The sequence below is a fragment of the Podarcis liolepis genome (genome assembly GCF_965112155.1).
Source record: "Podarcis liolepis genome assembly, chromosome: 6".
In the NCBI taxonomy this organism is placed as follows: domain Eukaryota; kingdom Metazoa; phylum Chordata; class Lepidosauria; order Squamata; family Lacertidae; genus Podarcis; species Podarcis liolepis.
In genome coordinates, this window is record NC_139559.1 from 213,128 (window position 1) to 227,743 (window position 14,616).

Genomic DNA, 14,616 nt, shown 5'->3' on the forward strand with positions numbered 1-14,616 from the left:
GCTTTTTAGAAATGCGAAATGCATGACAGTTTGCGCGGCGCCACCTGCTCTTTGTGGCCTGCAGGGAACACACCTGAGCCGCGTCCCGCGAGTGGGAAAAACCACACGAAGCGTGAGAAAGCGAACCCAGCAGAAAGCAGCCCGCCCCGTAACGGGCAGCTGCTTGGAAAAGCCCGTCGGAACCGCCCTGCCAGCCGCACGTGGCAGAGATAAGGGCGGCAGGTGACGCCAGCCTGATAAGGAGCCCGGGATAGGCGAGGGGGCCCCGCCCTACGGGCCCGGCAGAGGCCGCCTCGCCATCCTCGGCCCCGACCGTCCGCCCGCCCGCAGCCAGCCCGAGGCAAGAGGAGGAAGGGACGGAGCCCGCGGCCCGCAAAGCGCCATGGGCCAAGGTGAGCGGGGACTCCCTGGGCATTGCCAAGCGGTCTAAACCCGGTGCCATCCCAGAGGCGCAACGGAGGCTGGCCAGGCGGGCGGGAGCCCCTGCCCCCTGGCCTTGTAGGGAGGAGGCCGGCAGGGAGCCACGAAGCGAGGCGAGGGTGCTGGGTGCAAGCTGGGTGCGTCTCAAGGTGGGGGGCGTTTAGGCCCGGCTAAAGGGGGGGAGTGGGAAGGGTACCAAAAGAGCAGGTGGGTCGGAGGGGCTGACGAGCGCAGCCCGGTCGAAAGGACTCCTCTACAGCCAAGAGCAGGAGCAGAGCTTTGGGCAGCAACCTCAGTGACCAGGAGGAGTTCGGGGACCAGCCCCGTTCTCACGTGCGGCGTGTGCGTTGCTCTGTCACACCCAGCGGCGTCAGGCAAGACCCCCCTCCCGCGCACTTTTGCAACATGGCTCCCCCCCCCCCATTCCAAACAGACCTCAGCACCCTCAGCAGAGTCCCACTTCTCAGGGGTCGTGAGCAGCCCCCTAAGCGTCTTTCAGGGGAGAGAGTCTGGCGGTCAGTCACTGCTGTCCAGGCGCCGGCCTCTCTGGCCCATCTCGAGGGGAGCTCAAAGACCCCCGCAGGGCCTCGTGGCCCCTCTCTCGCCTACCTGCGCCCCCGTTCCTTTGCCAGAAGAGCGGGAGGGGAGCGGAAGCGACCCCCGACCCCGCCCTGCGTGCCGCCTGCCCCCTCACCGCCCGCCCTCCTCCCGCCCCGCAGCCCTGCAGGTGTCGAGATGCGACTTGCAGCCGTCGAGGAACAACGCGGCGCACCGCACGGCGGCCGTCAGCACCGAGCGCCTGGTGGTGCGGCGCGGGCAGCCCTTTGCGCTCACCCTCCACTTCCGAGAGCCGCTGCCCGGAGCCCCCCGGAGGTACCTGCGTAAGACCTGCCTGGTCGCCCAGACGGGTAAGCTCGGAAGAGCCGGAGGCTGAAGAGCCGCGGCTCCCCGACGGCCCCGCCGCACCAGGAGCCCCGGCGCGCCTCTCGCGCTCCTCCGGCCGGGAGGGGGGTGGTTGCCGGCTGGCAGAAGCGGCGGGAGCCCACCAGGAGACGCACCGTCTGCAGTTGCAGAGCAGAGCGGGAGGGGGGAGTTAAGCATCACAGGGGAGAAAAGGAGCGGCAGCTAAGTTTGCGCGGCGCCTGGAGGGAATTCCAGCCCCTCCAAAAAAGTAAGGCGGGTCAGAGATGAAGGCGAGATGAACAATTGAGAGCGTCCCATTAACTTTCTCCATCATTTCAGCGGTCCTGTAAAGGGGGTCCGCTTTGCTGGGCACACGAGGGGTGGGACTTGCACCTTCGCCAGCAGCAGTGCCCCAGCTGGGGGGGGGGGACAGAGAGAACACGCCCACGGACCCTTTCCCAGGAAGCTGTGGCTCCTTGCATTGCAGCGGGTTGGACTAGATGACTCTCGAGTCCCTTCCAACGCTACGATTTTGAGGTCAGGGCCCTGGGCCACCTCGCTTAGGACTTTTGACTGCTTGCCAGCGACCCTCCAGCGCGTTCAGCGGGTGGTGGGGAGGTCTCTGCCAGCTCCACATGGAGATGCTGCCATGATTTGAACCCGGGACCTTCTGCTTGCAAAGCAACTAACTCTCCCCCAGAGCTAGAATGCCCTTCTCGGAAGGAATGTAGAAAAGTAATTGTGTGGCACCATCTCCTAAAACAGCTGGGAGGTGTGTCATATGTTTGCACTAGATGTTTTAACACCCCCGTTAAAATCAGTTTGCCCTGAATGAAGCCCTGGATTTGGCCCTGCGGAGGCTCGCCGTCCACCCCTCCCGTCTGACAGGACTGTCGAGGAGAGCTCAAAGACCCCCGCAGGGGCTCGTGGCCCCTCTCTTGCCTCCCTGCGCCCCCGTTCCTTTCTCCAGCCAGCCCCCCAGCAGACCTGTCCCCCGCCCCTCGCTGCCTTGCGTCCCCTTTGGGCCATCTCGCGTTTCTGGCTGCAGGGCAGCGGCCATCCCAGGCGGACGGGTCCCTGGTGCGCTTCCCCATCTCCCGCCAGGGCCGCCAGAGCGGCTGGGAGGCTTTCGTGGACGCCCCCGAGAGCCTCTCTTGGACGCTGACCGTGACTTCGCCCGCCGACGCCGCCATCGGCCGATACTCCCTCCTGCTGCAGCACGGCCGAGGGGCTCCGCGCCCGCTGGGCACCTTCACGCTCCTCTTCAACCCCTGGTGCCAAGGTAGGCAAGACGCGTCGGTGCCAGCCAAGGCCAGGATGCCGGAGCCAAGAGGGCAGTGGGTGGGGTCGGAAGGTCTGCTGCGGCTTCCCTGCCAACCAGAGCAGCCCCCTCCCCAGGCTGTGCTGCCGCCCCCCTGACGGCCCGTCTCCCTCAGAGGACAGCGTCTTCCTGCCCAACGAGGCGCAGCGCCAGGAATACGTGTGCAATGAGGAGGGCACCGTTTACTGGGGGCTGGAGGAGGCGCCCCAGCAGCAGCCCTGGGACTACGGCCAGGTGAGCGAGAGACCCACCCCCCCTCAGCCCGGTTTGGGCCAGGTGGGCGGCCGCACCTGCGGGGCTGCTCCTTACTGCTGCGGGAGGCGCGCGCGGAGCGGAGGGGTCGGGATGGTCGGGGGACGCGAGTGGGGCTCCCCCATCCTCCAGCCTCCCATTCTCCGCCTCCCTTTTCAGTTCGAAGAGGACGTCGTGGACCTCAGCCTGGCCCTGCCGGCCATCGGCCTCTTGTGGTTGCAGGACGCGCCCTGCGCCCAGCGCAGCCACCCTCTCCACGTCTGCCGCCTGGTCAGCTCCATGGTAGGTGGGCAGGAGCAGGAGGCCGAGTCGCCCGCAGACCCTGCCGGCTTAGGGGAAGCAGCTGCACGGGCTCAGGAACCCGCCGGGCCGGGCCGGGCCGCTCGCGCCCCCTGCTGGCCACGGGGTGCCTTTAGCTGCCATTCCTGCATTGGGGGGGGGGTGGACTCGATGACCCTTGGGGGTCCTGCTGGAGATATTTTGATAGGCAGCGGAGCAGAGTTCTGAGGCAGGAGGAACTCTTCTCTTAACCCTTTCATACCTGCAACGTTATTTCGACACTGAATTCCCACAATCCCTTCTAACTCTACATTGTTATGTTGGGGGGGGGGGCTGCTCACTTTTCTCTCTTCCTTCCCCCCCGCCCAGCTGAATAGCAAGACGCACCAAGCGATCCTGGAGGGTGGCTGGACCGGGGACTACAGCGACGGGACGTCCCCTTTCCAGTGGCCGGGCAGCGCCCCCATCCTGCGCCGGTGGCTGGCAGCGCGAGGGCGGCCTGTCCGCTACGGGCAGTGCTGGGTCTTCGCGGGGGTCCTGTGCACAGGTACAGGGTCCTGTTCAGGGATGGGCCCCAGGCGAGGAAGGGGTCCCTGCTGCCTGAGATGGTTGCCCCCCCCCCCATGCCTACTCTGCTAGCTCTGAGGGACTGGACCCCCTCCTGCGGAAAGGGGTTTGGTGTCCAGGGAGCCGGTGGGCGTGGGCGAATCTGCCGTTCCCTAAAGCTAAAGGGTTGTGATTCCTGCACGGAAGGGGGCTGGACTGGGTGGCCCTGGGGGGTCCCTTCCCCCGGGAGCCCTCTCGCCGCCCACCTCCCGCTGCCTCTCTCTCTCTCTCTCTGCAGTGCTGCGGAGCCTGGGCATCCCCACCCGCGTGGTCACCAGCTTCGCCTCCGCCCAAGACACGGCCGGCCGCCTGCGCGTGGACGAATACTTCGACGAGAGCGCCGCCCTGATCCCCGGCCTCTCCGAGGCTGCCGTCTGGTGAGGCGCCGGAATACTGGAGGGGGGAGACGGACGGGCTTCGGGGTCCCCCAAGACGCCCCCACCCCTAAGACATCCCCCCCCGGTCTCCCGCAGGCCTTTCCACGCCTGGAACGAGTGCTGGATGGCCCGTCGGGATCTGCCCCCCGGCTACGACGGATGGCAAGCCGTGGATGCCACGCCTCAGGAAGAGGGCAACTGTAGGTCCCACGGGCGGGTGGGGGGCTCAAGGGAGAAGGGGCGGGACACTGGCATTGACCCCCAGCCACAATATGGAGAGAGCGGGGTGGGGGAGCAGCTTCCACCTAGAGGGGGGTGAGGGATGGGAGAGAGGCCATCTGTCAGGGATTCGTTAGGTGGGATCATTGCATTGCAGGGGGTTGGACTAGATGACCGTTGGGGTACCCTTCTCTACAGGTCTTCCGCGATTCTGACTAGCTTGCCCTTTTAGCCACACTGTGTAGCCCCCTCGCCTCCACCTCCACAAGCCAGAGGGGGGCTTCTGCTTGGACCCCCACCAGAGGCTAAAACAGGGGTACCTTGGGCCACAGGGGCCACCCCTACGCCAATTGTCGTCCACCCCTTCCTCTCCAGACTCCTCGTTTTGCGGGCCAGCCCCTGTCCGGGCCATCAAGGAAGGCCGACTGGACCTGCCCTACGACGTCGCCACCTTCTTCGCAGCCACCAACGCCACCTGCGCTGCCTGGGTGCGACAGGACAACGGGGACTTCCAGCGTGCCTTTTCCTCCACGAAGTTCGTGGGCAACAACCTCAGCACCAAGGCAGTGGGCAGCGACCGGTGCGAGGACCTCACACACCACTACAAGCACCCGGAAGGTAAGTGGCGCAGGTGAGCTCTTGCTTTCTGCTTGGCCCCCCCATCCCGGGGTGGGCTCTAAATCTGGCGGCATCTCTGACTCCCCATTCTCAGCCAGTCAAGGAAGAAATTTATCCCCTGCTTCCCTGAGGAGCAAAGTGGGAATGGCTTCTGGCTTTTTTGCAGGGTCTGCTGCAGAGAGGGCTGTGCTGAACAAGGTCTTTCAGGAACAGGAGCGGCTCCAAGACCAGATTGAGGGGGGCAGCAGCCCCCCTCAGCCTCCACTCGCCCCTCCGGCCCAGGAAGACGACACAGAGCCTCTCCTCTTCGCCCACATCCAGGCCAAGAGCTCCTGGCCGCTGGGGCAAGACGCCCCCGTCTCCGTGTTGGTGGTGAACCGGACTGGGGAGGAGAAGAGCCTGGCACTGGTTCTGGGTGCCCAGCCACTGCAGTATGATGGCAAGGCCCTGGCGCAGTTCTGGAAGGAGGAGCATCACTTCACTCTCCCCAGCGGGCACGGTAAGCTTGCTGGGGAGGATTTGCCGATTGCAATTTATCTCTTCAGGCGCCCACATGTGTGGGCTGAACAGTTTCTCAAAACCCCATCCTTGGCAGCAAAGTTAAAAGCACAAGAATTAGGCTAAATCCAACAGTGAAGTAAGCTGGCTCTCCCTTTCTTACCCTGATTTAACAAAGAATCAGGGAACAGCCTGGGAAGTAAGTTTAAAAATACAGTGGAATTTACTTAAAATCCTGCATTGGTTAACCTCAACAGTTGCAGCAAAAGCTATGCAAGCAAAATACTTCCGTTTACAGTATAATCAGCTTCTGGCATCTGCCTGAGCTGGAGCAGATAAAGGGCATGTCTGCTCCTCTTGGCTGGTCAAAGGAAGAGATGAGGGGAAGTGACATCACACAGAGCCCTCTCTACCAAATGTATTTCTATGGTCTGAGTCTCTGCCTATCAGCAAAACAGCTCTGTGGTCTTAACCCCTTCTCATGCTAATTAGAAAGAAGAGGCTTTTCTTAAGATTGGCTGCTACTCTCCTACACAGAGAACCAAAGTTGGAAGGGGTCCAACGGGGCATCTAGCCCCTTTGGCACCTCTGGGTAGAGAAAGTGCCCTGCGGCCAGTGCTGACCCTGTCGGGCTAGATGGGCCATTGGTCTGGCTCAGGAGGAGGATGCATCCTGCAAACACCCCTCCCATCTAGTCCAAGTTTCTTGCAGAGGCATCACAGCCTGTGATGGACAAGTCCTTGGGTGCCCTCTGTGACTCTCCCTGAGCCCCCCCCTGTCTTGTTTTCCAGAGGAAGCCCTGAGCACCACGCTGCCTTACGCAGAATACGGCCCAGCCCTGCGCAACAACTCCCTCTTGCTGAAGCTGACGGCGCTGCTGAGAGACACAGCCTCCCATAGCAACCACCTGGCCTGGCAGGAAATCCGCTTCTGTGCCCCCGGACTCAACATCCAGGTCAGTGGGAGGCCAGAGCAAACCCCCCCCCCGTTTTGCCAGCTAACTGCACAGACACAGCTGAGCCCCACTAACACCTGAAGGCAGAGCAGAGAAAAATCAACTACTTTCAAATCCCCCCCTCCAGCAGCTCACGGTGGCACACAGGGTTCTTCCTCCCCACTGCACAACCACCTTGTGAGGGAGGTTCGGCTGAGGAACAGGGATTGGCCCAAGGTCACCCAGGGAGCTTCATAGCTGAGCAGGCCTTTGAACCCCGGTCTCTCCCAGGTCCTGGAGCAACTCTAGCTGTTGCACCACAGGATCTCAAGAAAGGCCTCCTCCAATGCCTGTTTTGAGGGGCTGAGCCCCCAGTCCCCCTTTCCTGACCGCGAGCCCTTCAAGGGGAGTAGGGGGTCCTTGTTTCTTCAGACTTGGGGTGCCACAGCAAAGCAGGCCCTGCCCCCTCCCCATTAGCAAGCCCAGTGGGTCTATGGCTTCAGCCCACCCCTGCCCCCCAGACCCCCCCGTCCCTGTGCTGCCATTGTCCTGCTTTCTCCATGAAGGTCCCTGAGCGCACAGCCCAGTTCCAGGCCACCCAAGCCGAGATCCAGCTCCACAACCACCTCCCGGAGCCCCTCCCAGGCTGCCTCGTCTCCGTGTCAGGATGGGGACTCATCCACAAGACCAGGAGCTACAGGTGAGGGCACTCCTGGGCAAGGTGGCTTTCATTGGGGTGGGGGATCAAGCCCTCTCCATGAAAGAGAGAAGGCTCCCTGGCATTCCAGGTGAAGGCAAAGGCACCCCCCCCCCATGGCTGGATCAGAGCAAGCAGAGGTGGGAAGGGGGGGGGGACTGTGCCAGCCCAGCCCCTCTTGTCTGCCAGGATTGAGGGGGAAGGGCTCTCTGCTGAGGTGCCAGCTGGATTCACCTGCTTGGCACCTCTGATAACAGACGGCGGGGTGGTGTTTATAGGCTTTGGGGGGGGGAAAGGTGAGGAGCTGCTCTTAGAATCACTGAATTGTAGAGTTGGAAGGGACCCCGAGGGCCATCTAGTCCAGCCCCCTGCAATACAGAAATCTCAGCTCAAGCATCCCTGACAGCTGTCCATCCAGCCTCTGCTCAGAAACCTCCCAGGAAGGAGAGCCCCCCACCTCCCCAGGGAGTCCCTTCCGCCATCAAGCAGGTCCTCCTGTCCAAAGTTCTTCCTGGTGTTGACATGGAATCTCCTTTCTTGGAACCCGAGTCCTGCCCGAGGTGCCCCTTGGTGCCCCTTGCCAGCCTACCATTCTGATTCCGTGAATCCACCTGGAGCAGGAGAAAACAAGCTTGCTCCACCCTCCTCCTGAGCTGGCGACCCCCTTCTGCCCCTAACAGCCCCCTCTCCTCCTCTCTGCAGGCTTGGAGACATCCCAGCTGGCAGCAGCACAGCGCTGAGGATCCCCTTCACGCCGACCCAGGCCGGGCCCCGGAGGCTGACAGTGCGTGTAGAGAGCCCCCTTCTCCAGCCCCTCCAGGCCTGCAGGACCATCCAGGTGGGGGCAGCAGCTTAGAGCTTCTCCAAAGCAACAGGACCCCCCCCCCGCATTACCATTAAATGCACTTGGAGTGACACCCCTCAGACCGTGGCTCCTTCTTCATCAGCCCAGTGCCAGCAGAAGGGGGGCTCTTTCCAAAAGCAGCAGCTCCCCTGCCCCCAAAGCAAGCTGGCTGCTCTCCTGCACTGCTGTTTAGCAGGTAGCGCCAAAGGACAAGCGGCGCCTGTGCGGCTCCCTCCTTCCCCTGCCTTACGTCTCGGCCTGCAATCTCCTTGGGGCAGAGACCTGGCTTCCTCCGGTGCTCTGTGAAGCCCCAGGTGCATGGGTGAGGCGCTATAAATGATCAGGAGCACACAAGACTTTCTCTAGCGCAGGAGCCTGGCCAGCACAAGCACAGGGGGGACTTTATTGCCCACCCCAGAGCACAGGGGCAGCAGCTATGGGGTCCCGCAGGAGTCCTGCCTCCTCCCTCTTCTGCTGGCAGCCACAGAAGGCACCCATGGGTCCGGCACCCCTCGCACAGGGGGTCCCATCAAAGGAGCCCTTGGGTGAGCTCTTTGATTTTGTCCATGTTGTGGTCAACTGCCCCGGCCAGGAACTGCACCCAGTTCTCTTCCGACGGAGGGCAGACAAAGCTGGTGCTGGGGAGGGAGGAAAGAGAGAGATGCATGTGAGCGATGGGGGGCCAACCTGACAAGGCCCCCAGTCCCAGCATCGAGGGCGATTGTGCTGCAGCAAAAGGCTGGCGATGTCTTTAAGACGGAAACCGTTTCCCCACCAGCTGTGCCCCTCTGCCCGCCCCCCCCCCCCAGGCGGAAGTGGCAGAGACAGAGGAGAGGCTGCCCTGCTCACCTGGTCAGTTCCAACATCTTCTTTAGCACAGACGCCAACTTTGCAGCCTGGAAAGAAACAAGACGTCAAGCCCAGAGCTGCTGCTCCTGGAATTTCACCTTTTCTAGGAAAACCAACAGTGCAACAGGAGCAGGTGGTTTCTCGTCCGCTGGCCACAAGGTCCGGCAGGCAAGTGCGAGGCCTTCTTAAAAGGGCTTCTCCCTTTGGCACTCCCTGGCTGGCACCGTACGGCCCCTCGGACACAGCCTTGACCTTTCACCCCTGAACAGAGGGAAGGGCTGTCCCAACTCAGGGAGGAGGACCAGCTCGATCTGCCAGCAGCACCTCCACGTAGGGCTGGGGAAGAGGCCCTCTGGCCTCAAGCCCCAGAGACTCCCTGGCCAGACAGCGTGGGCCCTCCTTGGCTCAGCGGCAGCTTCCTCCATTTCCGCGCAAGAGAGACCACGGCTGCCTCTGCCGAGGGCAGAGAAGGGAAGGGGAGGCCAGCTTGGTAGAGGAGGAAGGGAAGGGCGATCTGCCACGGGGCATCAAGCACCCCCTTCTCCAGGGGGCAGGAGAGGCCCCCTCAGCCCCAGGGGCAACTCTCCGCTCGCACAGTCTTCTCTCCCGCAGGCCATCTTGGGGGTCCCAGGCCCCCCACCCTCATGGATCTCCCAAAAGCTGCAGAGGACCAGAGGCTTCCCCTAAAAAGCTTCATCGTCCCCAATGGGCAACTCACATTCAGCCGCAGAGCCAGCTGGTTCACAGGGGGGTAGGTGCTCAGCACCAACTCGTCCACGCTGCAGAATAAAACAGGAAGGGAGGAGGGGTCAGGGGAGGGTGCCTTGCCGTTTCCTGCCCCCCCCAGCCCCCAACCCAAAAGAGAGGCAGCCTGAGGAAGCACAGCATGCACTGGACTCGGCTGCAAGGCTCCCGGGCGTCCCCTTCCTCAGGCTCATGCAACCCTCGGGGTGGGGGCCTTTCCAAGGACAGAGTGGAGCAACCCTGCAGGGAGGGCGTTGGGACTGGTCTTGCTGCCCTGGCCCACCCCCCAGGCCACAGCAATCCCCCCAAGGCTCCCCCGGCTGCCTCACCTGGGGCTGACGTCTCCTGCAATGTCGGCCAGGTCGTCTAACTGCGCCACCTGCTCAGCCTTGTCGGTCCTTCCGCGGCCTCTGACGGCCCCCTGGACCCTCTTCAGGCAAATCTTGGCGGCCTTCACCAGCCCCAGGCAGGGGCCAAGCAGCTGCCGGTCAGCCGCTGACCAGTAAGTGTCCCTGTTTGCCCGGGAGCCCAAGTCCTCGTCCTCCAGGACATCACTGTACGGGTCTCCACCTTCAGTCTGCGCCTGAGCAAAAGGGACATGCCAGTCACACTCTCATCCCCCCCCCCCCAGGCAGGGAAGGGGGTGGGCATCCACCGTCCCAGTCACGGGAATACCAGGGGGGCCACCAAGTTGCTAACCTCCCCAGTCGGGCATTACAAGCAAGGGGGGAGGAAATAAGACTGATAGGATTGTGGAGTTGGAAGGGACTCCAGGTGTCATCTAGTCCAGCCCCCTGGCAGCTCCCAATGCAGGCGGGGGGGCGCTAAGGGAAGTGGGGGGAGGGGGAGGCAACCACAGCGCATCTGGGGACTCCCAGGTCTGCAGCGCAAGAGGGAATCCAGTCAAAGCCCTACTAGATCAAGGAACGGTGTTACACCTTGGACCTTCTGCTTAATTATGCTCCCCCCCCCTAACTTTTAGCTATTATATCTCCTTCTGTATCTGAATGGGTTGAGAAAATAGGGACTGTAGTAGCTATGATCAAGCCATGTTATTATAAAATAACACATATAAAGCAGTTTACCCCTTTCTGCCATAAACCTGTTATTCTGGCTAACGCCCAACCTCATGCTGCTTTCAACTTGCTGAGTATTCTGTATGCTCCTTATCTTTGGTTTATTTTGTCAATTAATGAAATGTAAAAACCCCCAAACCTCTCTTAGGCCAAAGGATCCCTCTGACAACCCTTCCTATCTCAGGAGAGCAGATTTACAGGAAAGCCAAGCCAGTTTTTCATGGCGGCTGCATAAGCTATTAAGAGCCCAGAGCAGAGGGGCGAAGCCCAGGGGTGGGGGCTCTATCAGGGCAGCCCAGGCAAGGCAGGGGCCCTTATCCGGAGAGGCTGCCTCTAGCCTGCGTGGGGCGGCCAAATGCCCTTATCTGCCCCCAGAAGCCACACAGCAGAAGAGGCAGAGGGGAGAGTGGCACATCCGGGGGGGGGGCAGTGCCAGGATTAAGTATGGGCTGAGCAGGCTGCATTAGAGGGGGGGGGGCTCGGACTTTTGCCAAAATAAAAATTAAGAAACAGGCAGATTTTACTATCTGGGCCCAGTAACAGGAAAGAATGAGGTGCTCCGTCAAGGGTCAATATGGCTTTCGTGAGCCCCTTTACTCCCCCTGAACAAACACCCCCACCCCAATTTCAGAAGACTTTACATTCCGGCAATCTGCATTCTGACCTGAGCCCACCGTGTGACGCAGCGTCTGAAAAGGCGAGTGCAATTTCGGGATACCTAAATGTTGTGCTTAAACCCATTGGTCTGATGCTTCAAACTTAAGAGGCTTTCCAGTTGCAGAATAGGGATGGTGATACCCCCTGCTCTCTTGCAAGTGAAGCCGGCGGACAGGCCCCCCCCGACAGCCCCCCTCCCTGCGCACCTGCTTCATCTCCTCCAGTGCGTCACTGACAATCCCCAGAGCCTGGGTAATGGCCAGGGTCACAGCCGCCTGGTTATCTGTGGGGAGAGAAGAAGGGGGGAGAAGGAGCAAGGCAAGAAGGGGAAGCAGCAATGGCAGCGCCAGGGGTGGTGTCCCTCGCCCTGCCCCCAGGCTGCCCTGGGGTGACCCCTGACTCACCTCGAGGCATCCTGAAAACTCGGCTGCAGGCCTCCCAGACGCCTCCCGTCGAGACAAGCTGCTCCTGCGAGAGGCTGCAAGGGAGAGCGGAGAAGCGTCAGGAGGGGCCTCCACTTTTGTGGCAAGGCCCACGGGGGCGGCAGAGGAGGGTGCCCCACTCTCTGGGGAGAGACGTCCTGCACCTCCTGCCTCCCCCCAGCATTCCCTGGGAAGGTGAGGGCGGGAAGCAGCAGCAGCTCACCTCTGCAGGGGGGTCCGAAGGATGACGTCGATCAGCTGAATCATCCCCTCCACCACCTGCACCGTGGCATCGCGCACTGCTCTGCGCAGGGTGGTCCCTGCAGGGGGCAAAGAGAGCCCCATCACTGCCGCCCTGCCTCCTTGGCACTCACGCACACAGGCTGCAGGCAGCCCCCCCCCCAAGACCTCGTACAGAACCTCAGGCTTCTGGTTGGAAGGGACCTTGAGGGTCATCCAGTCCAACCCCCTGCTATGCAGGAATCTCGGCTACAGAACCTGCGACATCCATCTCTGCTTCACAGCCTCCAAGGAAGGCGGGTCTGAGCTGGATAGCTCAGCTGCCCGGTGCTGATAAGGCCGAGGTGGCAGGTTCGATCCCCGTAAGGGACAGCTGCCGGGGGTTGGACTGGATGACCCTCAGGGTCCCTTCCAACTCTCATATTCTATGGAGGCGGCTCCACTGCCCAACGGCTCTTCCTGTCAGAAAGGTCTTCTGAATGCTGAGTCGGAATCTCCTTTCTTGTAAACTGAACCCGCTGCTTTGGGTCCTGCCCTCCAGAGCCGGCCTCCTCTTCCATGGGGCAGCCCTTCAGAGAAGCCAAGACGCCTCCCCTGCTATTGGGGGCCCCTTCCAACACTACAATTCTCAGACTCTTCTTTTCTCGCCAGCACAAGGGGCAGAAGCCCCACCTAGTGCCTGCCCCCTGGCCTGCTCCTCACACGCTGCCCCCCCCAGAGAACCCCCTTGGCCCTGCCTCGCGGGGCCCCATCCTGCTCACCTTGGCCCTTGGGGAGCTGGTAATACACGGAGGCGGCTGCCAGGACAGCGCTGTGCACCCCTTCCGCCAGGCTCTCCTGCTCCTGCAAGGGGACAGCACCCAAAGGTTACCTGGCTCACAAGGCAGCTCCCCCCACCCCCACCCTGCAAAAAAGGCCCTGGGCTCAGACAACTAGGCTGGGCAGGATGGGCGGGGGGGGGGGGGGAGAGAGGAGAGATCTGGGAGCATTGAGGGAGAATTATTGGAAGCCTGTGAAGTTTAAGCAAAGAATGGATCAAATGAGAGGAGAAGGACCTCGCCAGCTGCTCACGTGCCTGGAGTGTTGGACGCGCCCTCTGCCCAGGGGCAGGGCAAGCCACCCACTGGGTGGGGGGGGTGAGCTGGGGCAGGGACGCTGCATGGAGCCTGGCCCCCACCGCCCCTCAGCAGCCGTGGGGGGCAGCGTGGAGCCTGCAGGTGCCCGAGCCACCAAGTCACCCTCAGGAGAGACACATGGCTTGGGCACGCTGCACCCAGTGCCCCCCCCCCGCCATGCCTTTGCTCTTGATTGATTCCAGGAATATAGAGTGTTGTTCTGTTCGGCATCATCATCATCATCATCATCATCATCATATATTCCCTGTGGCATTTTTAACTGTCAGGTTAATTCAGACTCCCCTCGCCCCATGCCATTTTGTCACCCCCCCCCCCTTAGTGATGACACCGGAGCGGCCTGCACCCCCCGCACCCCCTTCCTATGTCACTGAACCCTCCCCCCCCCCAGGGCAGAGAAATCTTGCAGGAAATAAGCCGCGTGAGAGATGCCCAGGGTGGGAGGGGGGAAGGAGGGACGGGGGGCTCACCCACCTGGAGGGAGGGCGGCGGGGGTCTCGCGAAGGCCAGGCTCAGCTTGGTGGCTTCCTGCGAGGCGGCCTGGAAGGCTTCCTCTGCGGAGAAGGGCGGGAGGGTGAGGCGGGGGGGGAGGGTCGAGGGGAAAGGCCCCCCCCCTGGCCAAGGGGGGCAGCCCATCCCGGGGGGGGGCTCCCTCCTGCAGCCTCGCCCGCCCCCGCCCGCCCCGAGGGGCCTCCGCGAAGGCGGCACCTACCGAGGGCCTCCCAGAAGCGCCCGGCCTCGAAGCCTCCGGCGCCCGCCCGGCTCTCGCCGCCTGCAAGAGAAGCGTGCCTCTGAGCGCCTGCAGAGCGCCGCCCCCCCCGCCCGCCCCCCGCCCGCCCCGGAGGCCGCGCGCACCTCGCAGCTCGCCCAGCGCCGCGCTCAGCGCCTCCCGCGCCCGCCGCAGCGCCGCCCCAGACCCGGGAGACGCCGCCATCGCCCAGCAGGCCGCGCCCGAGAGGAGGAGCAGGCAGGCGCCGCACTTCCGGCTCCCCGGCGCCCGCGCGGCAGGCAACGGGTCGAGGCTGCCCCTCGCTTAACGCAGCCCGCCTGGCGGGGATCGTGGCTCTTGCGAGGGACCTTGGGCACCGAGGGAGGGAAGCGGGGAAGGCGGGATCCTGGCAGCCTCGCCCCGGAGTGATGCCGCCCCAGCCTCGCTTCCCCGCGCTCTGAAAAGTCAGGGGAGTTGGGAATGTCTGAGGGTTCACTGTATTTCTTATATTTTGCTGGAAGCCGCCCAGAGTGGCTGGGGGTGTGCATGCATGCATGTATGTATAAGAATAATGATAATATTAATAAATGAATGTTCTCCCTGAGCCAAGCCGGCCTTTCCTGCCGGGCTGCCTTCCGCGCGACCCCTCGCTCCTGCCCCGCACATGGCGGCTCCCACAACCCGCGGCAGGGAACCGGAGCTGTGGGTGAAGAAGCCTCGCCACCGCAACCCTCGACGCCGAGCGGCTCCACTTCCGGAAGCCTCTTCGCAGTTGCGGGAGGGAGGGCGCATGCGCAGCCGCCTCCACGTGCGCCCGG

At 62.7% G+C, this 14,616-nt stretch overlaps 2 protein-coding genes across 3 annotated transcripts; one reads left to right on the forward strand and one right to left on the reverse strand.

Annotated features, from left to right (window-relative positions):
- Positions 1 to 246: 246 nt before the first annotated feature.
- LOC310709928 (protein 4.2-like) lies at positions 247 to 8,274 on the forward strand (the record flags this gene model as incomplete). Its single annotated transcript, XM_083510058.1, is given in 15 exon segments — positions 247 to 392; positions 1,140 to 1,328; positions 2,372 to 2,605; positions 2,760 to 2,878; positions 3,056 to 3,178; positions 3,545 to 3,722; positions 4,020 to 4,158; positions 4,255 to 4,358; positions 4,753 to 4,995; positions 5,162 to 5,494; positions 6,285 to 6,448; positions 7,827 to 8,004; positions 8,007 to 8,041; positions 8,043 to 8,092; positions 8,094 to 8,274. Coding segments are annotated over 15 exon segments (2,280 nt in total). The 5' UTR covers positions 247 to 382.
- Positions 8,275 to 8,325: 51 nt separating this feature from the next.
- Positions 8,326 to 14,094, reverse strand: CCNDBP1 (cyclin D1 binding protein 1). 2 transcript variants are annotated; one of them, XM_083510056.1, is made up of 11 exons: positions 13,945 to 14,094; positions 13,802 to 13,861; positions 13,564 to 13,643; positions 12,718 to 12,799; positions 11,940 to 12,036; positions 11,699 to 11,772; positions 11,501 to 11,577; positions 9,891 to 10,144; positions 9,536 to 9,596; positions 8,818 to 8,864; positions 8,326 to 8,606 (listed from the first exon to the last, which is right to left on the reverse strand). In XM_083510056.1, exons 1-11 carry the CDS (start codon positions 14,021 to 14,023, stop codon positions 8,498 to 8,500), a joined length of 1,020 nt encoding a protein of 339 aa, XP_083366182.1. In that variant the 5' UTR covers positions 14,024 to 14,094; the 3' UTR covers positions 8,326 to 8,497. The 2 variants fall into 2 exon arrangements, with proteins under 2 accessions (XP_083366182.1, XP_083366183.1); XM_083510057.1 differs by lacking the exon at positions 13,802 to 13,861.
- Positions 14,095 to 14,616: the final 522 nt, after the last annotated feature.